This window comes from Alternaria burnsii (assembly GCF_013036055.1).
Source record: "Alternaria burnsii strain CBS107.38 chromosome Unknown 698, whole genome shotgun sequence".
NCBI lineage: Eukaryota > Fungi > Ascomycota > Dothideomycetes > Pleosporales > Pleosporaceae > Alternaria > Alternaria burnsii.
The window spans coordinates 946965-962469 of record NW_024066111.1 but is presented as its reverse complement, the minus strand read 5'-3'; the positions used below and the strand labels follow the sequence as shown (position 1 = coordinate 962469).

At 50.3% G+C, this 15505-nt stretch overlaps 6 protein-coding genes across 6 annotated transcripts; 2 read left to right on the top strand and 4 right to left on the bottom strand.

Annotated features, from left to right (window-relative positions):
- Window positions 1-750: 750 nt before the first annotated feature.
- Window positions 751-2190, bottom strand: GT037_004484 (uncharacterized protein; the record flags this gene model as incomplete). Its single annotated transcript, XM_038929531.1, has 1 exon — window positions 751-2190. One exon carries the CDS (start codon window positions 2188-2190, stop codon window positions 751-753), a length of 1440 nt encoding a protein of 479 aa, XP_038787803.1.
- An 878-nt stretch (window positions 2191-3068) lies between these two features.
- Window positions 3069-4337, top strand: GT037_004483 (uncharacterized protein; the record flags this gene model as incomplete). The annotated part of the gene is made up of 3 exons (XM_038929530.1): window positions 3069-3510; window positions 3563-4040; window positions 4106-4337. The coding sequence occupies 3 exons, from the start codon at window positions 3069-3071 to the stop codon at window positions 4335-4337; spliced, it is 1152 nt and encodes a 383-aa protein (XP_038787802.1).
- Window positions 4338-4446: 109 nt separating this feature from the next.
- On the bottom strand, window positions 4447-5601 carry GT037_004482 (glycosyl hydrolase family 61; the record flags this gene model as incomplete). The annotated part of the gene is made up of 5 exons (XM_038929529.1): window positions 4447-4835; window positions 4885-4916; window positions 4981-5176; window positions 5242-5307; window positions 5367-5601. 5 exons carry the CDS (start codon window positions 5599-5601, stop codon window positions 4447-4449), a joined length of 918 nt encoding a protein of 305 aa, XP_038787801.1.
- Window positions 5602-6843: 1242 nt separating this feature from the next.
- On the bottom strand, window positions 6844-7286 carry GT037_004481 (uncharacterized protein; the record flags this gene model as incomplete). Its single annotated transcript, XM_038929528.1, has 2 exons — window positions 6844-7045; window positions 7186-7286. The coding sequence occupies 2 exons, from the start codon at window positions 7284-7286 to the stop codon at window positions 6844-6846; spliced, it is 303 nt and encodes a 100-aa protein (XP_038787800.1).
- Window positions 7287-9164: 1878 nt separating this feature from the next.
- Window positions 9165-11264, top strand: GT037_004480 (peptide transporter ptr2-a; the record flags this gene model as incomplete). The annotated part of the gene is made up of 6 exons (XM_038929527.1): window positions 9165-9172; window positions 9223-9380; window positions 9439-9761; window positions 9811-10147; window positions 10197-10383; window positions 10433-11264. 6 exons carry the CDS (start codon window positions 9165-9167, stop codon window positions 11262-11264), a joined length of 1845 nt encoding a protein of 614 aa, XP_038787799.1.
- Window positions 11265-12549: 1285 nt separating this feature from the next.
- Window positions 12550-15421, bottom strand: GT037_004479 (chloride channel protein 3; the record flags this gene model as incomplete). The annotated part of the gene is made up of 3 exons (XM_038929526.1): window positions 12550-12621; window positions 12671-13960; window positions 14006-15421. 3 exons carry the CDS (start codon window positions 15419-15421, stop codon window positions 12550-12552), a joined length of 2778 nt encoding a protein of 925 aa, XP_038787798.1.
- Between the last annotated feature and the right edge of the window lie 84 nt (window positions 15422-15505).

The following is a 15505-nucleotide window of genomic DNA, read 5'->3' as shown; positions in this document are numbered from 1 at the left end:
TCCGCCTCCACTCCGCGCACCTCTTTCGAGTACCTTAAATCGCCAGCTAAAGCCTCCTCATCCTCTTCTCTATCTATCACATCCTCATCGGCATCCACGTTGAGGGCTTCGAAGACAGCGCACGGCGTATGGAGCTCTATAAAAAGACATGCGAAAGAACACCACGAGAGCGTGAACGCAGCTTATGCTGCATACTACGGTCGGGGTGGAAATGCAACTGAGAGAGGGCAAGAAGTTTGGGAATACCGTAGTGTTAGCAGACGGTAGGTGGAATGTTCGAGGCGGCCGTCGTTGTGGCCTATGAGGTTGATAATGTGATCATCTTGCTATGGACTTGTATGGAGTTTGGTGGCTGTTTGAACTTGGCGAGCTTTTCTCTCTGGGTTGGTGGCGCATAGACTTGTGCTTGAAGAACCTGTATGTCTAATTGGGTTTTTTTAACATTGGAAATAATCAAATTTTACACTATTTATCACCAACGTGTGCGTGAGTTGAGCGCTTTGTGGTATGAATGTGGTACAACTTGGTAGGAATCAGCTCTCCCATATACCCAATTCTGTTCGTCGACTTTTAGAAGCAATCCACCAGTGACGTTATCGGCAACAATGTGATTTGATCTGATCGGAAACAAAAGTATTCATATGTGGTGGTATGCTCGGAGCTTTATATCAGTGGTGAGATCTGTATGGAGGCAGGGATTGGCGATCGTAACTAAGGAATCGCTGGTGTCACAACCTGCATACACTTCAGTCATGCATCATGTCCAGCCACCAAACCTTCAATGGCGCCTTTTACTCCTTCAATGACCTTCCATACGAACTCATCCTCTACAGCGTCCTGTATCCAGCAATAGTTCAAGGTCGCATTACCATCGCCACCAGTCACGACGCTGATGGCCAAAGGACTTGTTACAACATTAGGTGACTGGCTGAACACCATCCTTCCGATAGCCCAGTTTCCCGGCTTTTGCTTGTTCTTCCATACACCTACATTGGACAGCTCCGCAGAAGGATATCGAGCCTTGCCCAGCTTATCGAGGAAGAATTGTGGCATCGAAGACACATACTTCAGCAGCGCAATAGAGTTATCCGTACCAGCTTTGGCGACTTCTGCAGAGATGGCGGACTTGACTGCTCGTGCAATGTCCCATGAAAACTGATCCAGGATGCTAGACTTTGCTAGGCCCTGGAAATTTTGCGACGCAAGGCGCTCATGGTGATATCCGTACTGTGTCATCGCAAGTGTCATTTGCTTTTCCTCGACGTCCAAAAATCTCTTCATAGCTATCGGTCCCTCGATCTTGAGCTTCTCATAGTCTTGGGCCGGAAGATGTGTGAAGAGCGATGCCGCGATGAGACATTGCAACGTTGCTGTCATGCTTGTTTTCTCCGCTCGACTGAGCTGTACCAATTTATCTGTGGTTGGTTTCGACAGAACAAGCGTGTGATATCGAGGCTGCGGAAGTGGTTCTGCGTCTTGCTGCACAGGGTTACCTGTCCAGAGCTTCGGAGGTCGCTTTGCGAACACTGAAGGCAGCAAGGCTCCAAGTATGGCTTGGATGAAATATGGCCATGAGACCGTCATTGGGTGCAGCTCCTCTAGCGGTGGTGGTAGAGCCAAAGTCGAAGACTTGACGACTGGCTCTACATTGCTTTCCGTTTCTGGAGAATTCAGGCCACCCAGGAATGACTCGTGGAACAGGAAAGCTGACCCTCCATCTGCCAAAGCATGATGCCACATCCATGTCGCAGTGAATCTAGTCACATCGGTTGGTGACTTGAAAACGAGTAAACGCCAGTAAGGCTTCGATCTCAATCCTTCCTTGTAGCCGCGGCTATGTTGTTGTGCTAACATCTCGTCGAGTTCTTCATCCGTCTTGCCATCGTTCGGAAACGGCTTCTTGCGCTCACATATCTCCACGCAGGTACGCAAGTCAATTTCGGGTAGGTGCGCAAAGTATACATTAGGGTAAGATTGGTTCTCGTTCACAACGATAGCGCTCAAGATTGGATGCTCGGCGATAACGTGTCGAAGCGCAAAGTAGACCCGATCCTCGAGAGACAGTTCAGGAATTCCGGATGTCACGTATTCTGCAGTAAAGCCAACACTCTTGTAAAATCCTAGATGATGCCGCGCGGTGCTGTAAGTTTCGAGTCTGCCGCATGGACGCAGTCTGTTGAGGTCAGTCATTCTGTGCGGGTGTAAGTTTCTTTGAACGAGATTTGAAGAAGTCGTTAGTGTCGCATCGCTATAGTTATATCGGATAGAGCTGTGAAAACCGCATACTCGCAACGATGGCCATCTGGGGAAGGAAGAGATTGACCGTATGAAGCGGCAAGGGGCTACCCTCTTAACCTCGTGCTGACTCGTGTCGCAGCCCGAACGGCAACATGTGAAGAACCCCACTCAAGATTGCGCATGTTCGCCTGAGATCTATTGTGGAGGTCGGCGTGCCAAGCAACATGTGTGTGTATGTAGTTACTGTTCGCAAGGTGTTGTGTCGGTGTTGTTGTTGCGGCATTGAACGTTGCCGAGACCGGGCAAGTGCTTGTCCCGAGATCGATGACGGGATCGTTCCCGGTTCTCCTGCGGTCGTGCAGCAGGGAACCTGCGTCGCCAACACTGGCGATAACCCATCACAACACAGTCGCGAGGTGTGCTTGGATACTAGAGAGAGTATGTCGTAGCTTACTTGTATCCTCCTACCACGGGGCTAGAAGGATCATCGCAACCCCAGAAATGGGGCACGAGGTGCGCAAGCGTGCACCAAACGGCGCGGCCCCAACATTAACCGGGGGCGGAAATGGACATTTTAAGAAACTGCCATACCCATAGCAGTATAACGCTAGATGAGCAGGTTCTGGAAGCTCCTCGTATCTGCCAACATTTAAACGGTACGACCTGTTGCCCAATCATGGCAGGTCTACAAACGATGTATGCCTCCCAGATTCAGCCTCAAATCGTCAGGGCTTCATGCGACAGTGAGGTAGTGAATGCGATGTCGAGACAACGATTAAAGCTACGCTGCGCACGACAAGTGAATCGTCATCTTGCCTCCGCTCGCCATAATGGCCCCAAACGTGGCGCTGCCAACGGTAACATCGAAGCTGGGTCCGCCACGATTATTGGACCTATTGCATGTCCCGAAACTGGAAGAGAGGATGTCGCCCGACGCAAACAACCTGCCAAAGGAAAAGGCTCCCACGTCGATGTTTGTAGGCATATGTCTAGCTATCACATTCGTTCTTGCGGCCCCCATGGTAGGGATATGGCTCGCTGATCGAATCAGAAGGCGGAAATTAGACCCTTTCAGGAGGCTCCGAGATCTCGAGCGCAAGGGACAACGTCCTGGCATAGATCCACCTCCGTACGAAAAGGCACCGCCTCAGGATTCAATATGGGCTCGACAGGAGAGGCATAGGACTAAGAAACCACCAAGAGCCATCACAGCAGATCAGGTTCTGGGTATTGATAAAACATCGTATCTACAACGCATCGTACCTCAGAGTGGTTCGTCAGCCTTCAATCCTAACTTGGAGCGTCTGCTGATGAATCGTAATAGAAGGGTCTGCGCAGCTACTTACAGTCGCGCCCGCACATATCGGATGGGCTAGGCAAAGGGTGACGTCAACGGAGGACGAAGAACAGTGCATCAGCCCCTGGGCCGTGGAGCACACTCCCAATCCAGTCATTTTCCCATGGCTTCAACGGCAACAGCTGCCCAGAGACAACATCAACGACGAAAATTGCGAGACATTGCAAGTGATGACAATGTCAAGTACCACATCGCCATTGCTAGCCGTCCCGACAGGGGAAGGCTCGACACCTGGGCATGCCGAAAATCCTTTCCTTGATTCTCCAGCAGAATATACAAGCTCTCCACCTGATAGCGACAAGTCCTATGCATCTTCTGAAACTACCTCAAGAAAGCATGCAGCGCCCGATCAACCCAACGACGCTGCACAGCCGCCTGTGCATCCATCAAGCACATATCGATGCGATACGTGTCAGACAACGTACCATTCACAAGGGCAACTGAAGTAAGTCGCCAATCTATACCAATTTCCATATACTCCGAATGTATCCAGCACTAATAAAACCTCAGTGTACATCTCAATCGCAAACACCGTAGGAGGTATCGCTGCGAGCACTGCGACTCAGCCTTCGCGCTCAAAGCGGACCTCAAGCGTCATGAGCGCGGCGTTCACAAAGACATGTACACAGTACAAGTGTTCTATTGTCTCAATCCAACCTGCACAATCCCCGATAAGAAGTTCACCCGCAGGGACAATTTCGAAAGACATGTGCGAAGATGTCGCAATCGCAAAATTACATGATGTCAACTGTTCAGGACAAGAGAAAAATAATCACGAGGACATGGAACGAGGAACCTACCATCCGAACAAGGCACGGCTATGTACGCGGCTAACACTTCTGAGCGGCTTATCATGGAAGGCATTGCGAGTAATGCTCACTACTCTCCTTGCACATTCCTTGGGCGCAAGTTGTTGGTCCAGTCCATGTTTTACCGCCGCACTGTGCATACAACGCTGCTCCTGCAGCCGGCGCTTCGGGCACTGGCGCTGGCTCCTGTGTCGAAGGTGTCGAACCACTACCTCCTTCTTGTCCAGCCGCACAAGTGAGGGGCGCAGGCCCTGGTACCGAGTATGCCTTACCACCCATGTATGGCTTTCCAGTGGCATCGTAAATATTAACCTGGATACCGGCATCATTGGCTTTGTAGGCACCAGGGAACGATACGAAGTTTGAACCTTTGTTTGTTCCGCTTCCGGTGACGTGAATCTGTGCGCACTCCATGTAGAACTGTGCACCACCTGTTTTTCCGGTCAGCAATGTTATGGGAAGGCAAATCGAAGTTGTTACCTTGGTTTTGAGCACCGTGAAGGGCGATGAGTCTGTATGTGAATGTACAAAGTAAGTTCATGTCTCACATGTGATATGTAATTGGGAAGTACTGACTCAACTCGCATGAGGTAGTCACCTGTAGCCACACAAGTAGGCATGTCGAAGTAATGCCAACCTCCATTCGCAATCATAGTATCCACGGCCCATTTTCCGTTGCTCAAGCCATCTCCAGCCACTTTAAACCATTGCAGACCAGTGGTTCCAGTCGTGGCAGCATTATTCACCTTAGCAAGATAGTATTGTATCGGACCTACCATGTATCCATCAGCTCCTGCTGTCTATGCGATCATAACAGTTCTCGGTAGTTCTACTGACCTTTGTGACTCGCAGCAATAGGATGATCGGGATCATTGGCGCCCTGCTTACCGCCAATAACGTGGCCTGCAGATAGGACGAAGTCAGTGTATACGTCTTGTGCATCCACGACAGTCATGGCTTACCCCACCAAGCTCCGACTCTTGCTCCCGCCGGAATACTTATTACAGTACTGTCCTTGTGTTTGATGTCTTTGTTGCAGGCGAAGGCCGAATCGGTGACGCTCGTGATGGGGTAGTCAGAATCAGGAGCGCGGATCCCCTTGAGCTGGCCTTGGTCCACACCGTTTACCGATACCTTCTGGAAGATGGTGTGAGCTGTGGCTGTGCCTGCCAGGGCGGCGAGTAGGAAGGCTTTCATGGTCGCTGTAAAGATTGGTAATTGGGAATCGAGTCGCTCAGTGCAAGTTGGCGATTATGTAGTCAAGTGGGAGCATACGCAAGAGACATCACAAACAGCGCGCGATTAATCACACATAATGCGTCAGTCTTCATCATGATCATATATATGAACAAAAAAAAATGAAATAGTATAGCTCAAGCCGATAGAGACAGTTGATGCTCCAAACCGCGGTCACTTTGGTTGTGTTCGGCAGTGGTATATTGCCACACCAATGTTCCGGCGATTTTGTGCAACCTTACACTATGTATTAGATTATACGTGGCTGGGCTGTCTCTGGATACTGATCGGTCCGCGTGCTCCGTGCCTGATCAAACTAGACTTGAATGCTTCATAGTATGCCAAGTCGTGTACAACATTGCACTCATGCATGACTTACTCGGAAGACTGAATTTCGTTCTCTGGGTGCACTGGCCTGACTATACCCTCGATCGGAACTAGGAATTTGCAGACGTAACAATACTTGTATGCTTTCTCGTCTAGATGATCCAGATACAACTTCGCAGGCATCACTTGATTACAGGTCTCGTGTATCGCGTGTGCGTTGGAACAGCAGCACTACCCCAGGATGAACCCTATCATCTTCGCCATGGTCTATAGTACAATACAGTCGGGCTTACAACACATGCCACAGCTCTATCAACATCTCTCGAGTCTCCCACAAACTTATCACCACAAGCATGGTAGAGATCCTAGCAAACCTCGAACGTCCAAGGTCTCCTTATCTCTCATCTCAGCGTAAGAGAATTGTTGTCCTAGCCAACACGTACTAGCAGCGTTTCATTCAAAGCGGTGCATCGCCTTGCCCGTTCGCGATACTGAGAATGATGCGTATGCGAAGCCGAACCTTTGTAGCGGATGATCTTCTCTTCCTTGTCCATGTTTCTTGCGTTGCAAAGCTAGGAATTTCCGGATCACATCTTCCTGCTAACCTTTGTTAACTGCCAAAGTCATTCAGTCCACCCAGAGAATCGGCATGCACTTTGTTATCCAACGCAGTTGCAATGAAAGCGCGCATGCGGGTAATAGATGGATGGTTGTTGCGGATTCGTCGCTTGGTGAAAGATGATAGGGTTTTCAAGAGGGCGTGTAGTTATAGAACGTAAGCCACAGAGATGTCGAGTCCGCGTCGTACCACAACCCGAAAGAAGTAAAGAGAGGCAAAGGCTACGCTTCTCCCACTATCTGCCATAGCTTGTCGAGCTATTTCTCGTTTGAATTTGCTCCCTTTATTCCTTCGATCTTGGGACTGAGAGTTGGGTAGAGCTTCTTGATACCGATGGTCGTGAAGCAGTTTCCTCTCGTGTAGGAGTTGTGTCTTTCTTTAACATCGACTGCCATTTTGATGTCGTAATTTTGAGTAGGTCGTTGAATAAAGATTGATCGGATGGGGCCGGGTTGCCGTCTAGGTGATACATCGTGAGGAACGAATGCGAACGGAGATATCTCGAAGAGACGTGTAAAAGTGGGAAATCGAGTGGATGGAGGCAAACGGGGCCCCGCTGCCGGTAAATACACAATACTCCGGGGTAAATACGGACCGACATCGCACTATTGGTACCTGGTGCTACCTGCAGGCCGCGTCTTACAGCTCCCAACGGTACAGTCCAGCCCCGCGCATTTTCGACGATCACCTGCAGCCCCATGGTGGGATTCTGGGCTAGGCCTTACAGTTACCCCGAGCGTTACTCGTCTTGGCCACACCGATCGACATTGCGTTCGAGAACATGTATTCCAACTTTCTGTGAGCCACACATGTTCAGAGACATTCCTCAACCGTCTCCGGTCCTTGATGTTGCTTCTGGCCTACCAGTTTTGGTCACACGTCTACTGCGATGCAAGTGACACATTGAGAAATACCCGCGTCACGATTTTACTGGTCGGAGTACTCACCGCCACTGAAGTCAAAAAAAGAAAAGGGCCTTTTGCAGCAGATCAGTAGATCGTAGTGAAGCATGCGACGATGGCGCAGTCATCTGGAGTTGATGCTGCAACAAACGCATATGCTCTGTCGGTACAGCGCCGTAACACCCTGTGCGACTGATGTCGAAAGACTTTGACTCAGCCGTATTTCCGTGTAGAGTTTGTGCTACAGCCATGTTGTGTTTGATCGGCCCCATGGAAGCTTGATATGGTGTTATGCATGGAAATGAAGCGGTGTAAAGTTGCAAGACAAGCAGGTACGCGGTTGCTGACAGGGAGACTTTGCGAAACGTAATGACGACAAGAAGCCACGCATAAGACGTTAGCTGTAGTGGCTGGGAGATGACTCCGTATTCCGAACCGTGCCGAATTTAGATCTGCTGATGTAATCGAAACATCCAGGTACCGAAACTTGGACGCGCATTTTCAAGTTCCCAGTGTCTACCGACGTTACTCAACCGCACCACAGAATACACGTTTCCTCCACTTTGAACCCTCTATTGTTGCTCGGCAGCGGGACGAGCAGCGCACGATTAGGCTACTGAATCCGACGGGTGGTACCTGGTATTGTCGAACCATCTGCATCTGCTCATGGTGCCGGCTCATGACATAACGCTGCGGATACACGCATGCAAAGAAGATAGATATTCGCCTGTGCCTTTTAGCACATTTGATGAGATTTTATGGTCGTCAAGCGCATTGGTTGCGTAAAGGTCTACTGGTAAACAAGGAATCTTTTCAAACTTAACTGGAAACCTAAATCTAGGGAGTGTTTGTGCATTCATGGGTGATGACTGCAATATTTACCCCAGTTTCTTTGAGCAAACTCTTAGCCTCGCGCGTACGGCGGACTAGGCCATGGTTTTACAGCTCTTGACTCTGTGCGCCTGGTTACTGGGTCCTTCTCGGTGGTACCTTGGTCCACGTCCCGAGCACCTGTAACCAGAATTGGCCCTAATGAAGCCCTTACCGATTCTTGGCATGCGGCAGCGATATGTGTGCAACTTGGGCGTCACCAGTTGTGGTTATCATATCAATGCGTCTTGTTGGGTGACATCAATCGCGCCTCATGGAGCGGAGAGTCGTTTGTTCTTGAAGTATAGCGAGTCTTGCTGGGTCTTTCTTTCCGATCGTGGTCGGTGTACACGCTAGGAGATGGTGGCTGGCGGAGTAGAAATCCAGGCCAAAGTCAGCCGCGGCTGAGAGCAATACCTGGTGTAAGATATTAGGGAACTGGCATACGGAAGCGTCCATCAAACGGCTACCAAACATTCAAGAGGCGATTACTTTTGCATGATCCCTCTCCCGCACGGGCTGCTGCATGGACAAGAGCCGACGAATCGTGCACGTTTTCACCGCAATGTTGGTTGAATTAGTGAAGGAAAGGTCTACTGCGACCGACTCAGTAGGCAGTGGCTACCGCTCTCCCCTACTAACAAAAGTCCTGTGCCTCGCTTGCCGTACATCGGTTCAACCTCCACCCCTAGCGTGATTCAATCGCTCTCCCTACGAATTCACAACTATTCCTCCTTTCCTTATCACTCCCGTATCAAACAACGGTGGGAGAACGCAGTGTTCGAGCATCTGAGCCACCTGCAACCATGGACGGGTCAGTACTTGCAACAACACAGCAACCACCGTCGTTGACTTTGATAACAGTACATCTCGGAAGCGAGTGTCACAAGCCTTATCGATTTCGAGTGTCACAAGTTCCAAGCATGATGCTCCTGAACCGCGACGTGTCAGGGATAGCATACCATGGAAGCTATGGGTCGTCGCTATGATCGGGTTCTGGGAGAGAGCAACGTTCTGGGGGCGTAAGTGTCACCACCTGTAGCAAAATGTTTGACATGACACTGACACTACACTGGAAAGTCACCGCCCCTTGGCAAAACTACATGGAACACCCTCAGCATCATGAAAAGGACCAAACTCCCGGTGCTCTCAACCTTGGGCAGACCACGGCAACACGAATGTACTGCGGATTTTTCATCGTCTACTTTACCAGCCCGATTCTCATAGCGCCATTGGCAGACAATCATCTAGGCCAATACAGGACTTTGCTGATCAGCTTGGCGATTTATACTATAGGATGCATCGCCCTGGTGATCAGCTCGCTCCCGGTGATGCTTGATCGAGGAGCGGGTTTGCCTGGTCTGATCATTGCGATGTTGCTGATTGCTATGGGTGGCGGAGGTGTGAGTATCATAATCAGTGCCGCTTGCTGCGAATCCTGACCTCTCTCAGACCCAAGTTACCATGAGGTCGTTCATTGCCAACCAGTATACGGATAGGAATTCCAAGAAGATAACACTATTGGCGCCTCAGAATCGTTTCCTGAAATTGATTTGTCTCGCGAAATATTTTACAACCTCACTAAAAGAAGAACTAGTAGTGATCGACAGCGATATCACTCTACAATATATTTACAACCTATACTTCTGGATCGGCAACGTAGGCGCTTTGTCAGCATTCCCTTGCGTCTACATTGAGAAACACCACGGATTCGCTTCCGCATATGCTCTTGGTCTTGGTTGTATCGTTATTGCGCTCTTGATGTTGGTATTTGGCAGGAAACGTTTCGGTATGCAGCATCCTACGTTTCAGCGCTAGCTACGCTAACCTCCAGGTAGTCAATCCACCGCAGGAAGCAGACGTGGTAGTACCCGCAGCTAGGGTTCTCAGCTGCGCTATCCGAAATGGCTTTCGGATGAAACGCGCAGATCCAATTTATCAGCATACCGAGAAAGGTAAAGAGGTCTCATGGACCGGTCAGTTCGTCGATGAGATTACTCGTGCGTTGGGCGCATGTCGGGTGCTGTAAGTGTGACTGGATCCATGTGCTTGTATATGCTAATCTATAATCGAGTCTGGCATTTATTGTCTTCTACATCTGCTTCGATCAAATGCAGAACAACCTTATATCTCAAGCCAGCGACATGAACACCGGAGACACGCCAAACGACATCCTCCCTGGCATGAACCAAGTGGCTTGCATACTCATCAGTCCGTTTGTAGAATACGTCCTCAACCCCCTGCTGGCAAAAAGATGCATATATTTGAAGGCGATCACTCGCATCGCTATCGGCTTTTGCTTTGTCACACTTTCGATGCTGTATGCAACCTTGGTACAACACTACATCTATAAGTCTCCACCATGCTTCGACCACCCATCATACTGTGGAAATAGTGTGTCCGCCGCACGATACCGGCCCAATGTCTGGATTCAAGCGCCTCTCTACTTTCTAATGGCGACAGGCGAGGTGTTCGCTATGACGACAGCCATGGAGTATGCAGAGAAGCACGCGCCAAAAGAGATGAAGGTCCTTGTGCAGGCTATCAACATGCTCATCACGGGTATAGGCTCGGCCATCGCTCTGGTGATCGCCGAGGCAGCTCGCGATCCTTACCTTACCTCGTTCTATGGCAGTCTTACAGGTGCTATGGCCCTCACAACCGTCATGTTTTACGTTACGTTCCGGAATAAGGATAAAGATGATACCAGAGCAGATATAGAGGAGGGCAGCAGAGGAATGGCGCTACCACCACCAGACTCACGCTTGGGATCACGCCAACTCGATACGATTGTGACAAGTGGATCTACGGATACAGACAAGGACATGGAGTTGACGCCAATTACATCATCCTCACGGACAATACATATCGAGCGAAATAGCACAGTTGTAGCTGGATCATATTAGGGAGCCCTTGTTTCTCTGCTCCGGTGCGACATCTGAGCGAGCGTCAAGTATCGCGCTAGTGTCGTTACTACTGTACATATGTCAATTCTATAGTGCCATCACGATAGGGCATGTGATCATTCATTACGACCATGCTACGGTAACAGTCTATAGTCCGTGTATAGGGACTGGGATGTGACTTTATGATGCTCTTCTTCGCATTGTTAAAGGCGTGATTTATCCGTTTTTGGCGTCTCCAGGTACCACCGTTTAGCTAGAAGATGGGGCATACGCATAATCATAGCATCAACAACCTCAACAGCATGAGCAATTGTCACCGTCTCATGTCCAAGTCTGAATCTCTTTCTCTACAACTGACAGTCGCGACTCGGTCGCTATGAGGTTGCGATGTACGCTATGGAAGATTTTCAAAATTGATCGCTTATGCCACGATATACCAATTCATCCCCACATAGCAGCAAAAAAAGCTGATATAGCAACTATACGGCCATCATAAGCAAAAAGATGATTTGGATTGCCTTCCGCCAGAATTGAACTGACGACCTCGTCATTACTAGTGACGCGCTCTACCACTGAGCTAGGAAGGCTGCTTAACTTTGATGACCTAAAATTCCACATCAACGATTATATTTCCCAAATTTCACTGCTGGTCTGGCTGACGACTGAACGCGCCGGTGGACGAGTATTGTTGTGCTAAGTCTTGTAGCATGACTCGCGGGGTAAGCCGACAGTAGCACTAGTACAAGACTGGTGGGGCTGGACTCCTTAACCCTGTAATTATCCATGTATGCGACAACATGGGCTTGGAGAAGATGGGCCTTTGATAATACCCCGTTCATACCAGCTCCTCCTGTCTTTTGCAATAATTGCTACTTCATCCAATATTTCCACAAGATTTGTTCTACATCCGGTCGTCTTGTGACCGTTCCACCTCCGTTGACGCGAACACGCTACACACTGACCGCTTTGTGATTCCCTTCTTCTCTTTTGCGCTTAACACTACTGCTGGTCATAGTCAAAGGCCCCTGAGCATGTGATTGCAGCGACTCACAGCAGAAAGAAGGAAAACGAGCTTCAAGGGCATTTTGGAGAGAAAGGTCCATGTATATTCTACTCTTATCATGTGCTGCCACGTTGTCTACGAAGACATGCTATATGCAACGCCAGTTCTAGATGCAGTGTACGGCCTAGGAAACGGCCTGGAGATGGAAAGAAAACCACCGGAAAATAATGAGGGTATGACGCTATTCAGAACGAGATGAACAAAATTTAAAACGCCGATGACTCAAATCTGGTGCGATGTCTTCTCCTGGTGCTCGAGTTCTTTGACATATTTGACGAAAGTCTTTTTGTGAACCTGTTTACAGTTAGTATTGCTCAGCCTCTACTCATTATGCATTACGTACCAGACCAGCGTACTTGCCGTCCCTAAGCACGCATATATACCGCAAACCAAGCTTCACGAAGCACTCGTACACCAGATCCATCGGTGAGTGAACGTCCAGTGCAACAGGTGCCGGATCAATATATGGTGTAAAGTCGCTAGGATCGTACGCGTCTTGCTCTTCTTCATCTTGCGGCTCCCGCCCCGCAGCCCAGTCTACTCGTGGTGACATGAGGCAAAGTGTATTCTCCTCATTTTCTAGCTTATCAAGGGCGAATTCCAGATCTGGTGCAGGAATGAGACCAACAAGAACGCCATTTTTAATAATTGATAGGCCACCATCAAGTTCGCCTATCATTTGTAGTCCACGTTGCTTTGCACGAAGTTCGACGGCGGGGATAAGTGCATCTTCCGAGATGTCTATGATGTGATCTTGTCTTTTTCCAGTGGTGATGTCGCCAAGCTCAGATGTGAAAATCGGCCGCACCTTATTGTCGAGGAAGGGATATGAGTTCATGTCTGTCAGCAGATCGTAGATACTTAGTGGCTCGATGGCATCGGCTACCCATTTGGAGACAAGGATGCCGAGAGAGAAGGGTAAAACGTGATCCAAGCTGCCTGTGAGCTCAAAGAGGATGACTGCCAAGGTGATACTCAGACGGGTAACACCTGTCATTGTGGCGCCAGCAGCTACCAGAGCGTAGACTCCAGGAACAACACATTGGCCAGGTGTCCCATCGGCGGAGCATTCTCCAAAAAGACCAAAGTGGTTGAAACGTAGGGCAACAAGTTGCACGGTGTGACCAATGAAGCGTCCAGCAAGACCGCCTACAACCATGGAAGGTACATAGATACCAGCTGGCACTTTGATGCCAAAGGTGACGACGGTCAGGAGCGCCTTGATGACGAATGCGAAGAACAAAACTTTGAGTACGCTTGGGATGTGTTCGACTGTAGGACAAAGACCGTCACCGCTGTCCGTGTAAATATCACATGGACTAGCCAACTCGAACAAAAGCTCCGTGACTGGGAGCTTGGTGTAACGGTTCCAGAAGCTGATCAGACCGGTGACAAGCGCAACAAGAAATACTTCCAGAAGCGGGTGTTTTTTGATGATGGGGATACGACGGAATGTTCGTGCCCAGATGCGAGATGCCTTGATGAACAATGCGCCGAGGACACCACCGACGGCACCGGTGAAGACGAAGGTCGCAAGCTCGAAGAACTTCCAATCCAAATGGTATCGAACCTCGAAAAGAACAATCTTCTTGGTGCCGTATGGATCCAGGAATTTGAGAGACAGAGCAGCCGCCTATTAACAAATTAGCCTAGCCAGTGTGGGAAAGAAGTGACTTACGATGCAGCAGAAGAAGGTTCTGAAGAGCGTCTTGGACGGGAAGTAGTAGCTGACTTCTTCCAAGCTGAAGAGCACTCCACCAATGGGAGCACCGAAAGCAACGGCGACACCACTAGCAGCACTAGCGCTGAGGATCTCCCTGCGCTTTCCATCGTTGTTACTGTACTTGGAGAAGATACGGCACGCGATGTTTCCTATGCAAGTCGCGATGTGCACATATGGACCTTCCTTACCAAGACTGAGACCTGATGCGACACTTAGGATCAGTGCCAGCGTCTTGACGAGCAGAGTCCGCACACCCAAATAACCGTGGAGAACAAAGCCGCTAAGAATGACCTTGACTTCAGCTACACCACTGCCTGCAGCAGAATAGTAAACCATGGGCGGCCGGGCCTGAACCTCCTGGAACCTCGACTCTGGACTGATACTGCGACTGCGCTTGCCATCTTCTTCTTCAGCTTGATCAGAGTATCTCCGCACTTCTGCACCCAAGTTCTCGTCGAGTGTGGAGAGTGATATGGCCGAGGGGATGACTGTCTTGGTGGTGAGGGTGAGCAGACACGAGGCCATGGACAACAAGACGACGGAGAGCACGAAGAAGCCATATTGGGTTTGGACCACATCCAACCTGTCATTTCGGACGGCCTCGGACCATTTTACCCAGCTATCGCATACTGATGCACCATCGCAGCACGTCTTGCGGCTCTTGTTCCAGCCTTTAGTGCAGTATCCTTGCTTCAGGTCGAACAGCGTGGTCTCGGTGGTGTTGACCAAGTAGGCGCAGACAGCAGTCAGGACGCCAATGAGGGCCACCAGTATCCAGCCCTGGGCTCCGTCGAACCACGCGGCCAAGCGCCCCCTGATGTCTTTTCGACTCCGCAGTGCCTTGACGCGATACGCGTCGGCGATGTTATCATGAACCCAATCAGTGGATGTGAACTGATCGTACCACACGCGGTTGTCCTGGAGGAACGAGGCCTTTGCTGAGTGCATACTCTGCTCCAGGCTGGCGCCTCGCTCACCCAGGGCATTCACCAGCCGCTGACTAAACGTGTGTCCGCCTGTGAGAGAACCTCTCCGGCTCCGCATGCGCGAGCTGGTGGGCAGTTGGCTGTTGTTACGCGTCATGCCCGGTCGAGGCGTGCCCGGACCGGTGGCAGGAAGGCTCTTGTAGGATCTGGCGCCCCGCAGGTGAGGGACTCCTAGCAGGGCGGTCCGCTCGTTGACGCTGCCTGTGGAGCGGGTGAGATCCGTGTCCGAGGCACGCATCGGTCTCTGGGCGCTGAAGGTGAGCGTGGGCGACGTGGGCGTGGTGCTACTGAAGGTATCATCGCGCTCGCGCTGCTCGGCAGCGTAGTCATCGTCGACGTCGTCGTAGTCGTCGACACTGCGGTACGACTGCATCGACTTGGGCATGGCGAGCGAGTGTATAAGGGAGGCAGCTACAATCTGGGCAAGGGCAGTCTATTAGTATCGAGGTCGGTCAGAGACATGTCGCCG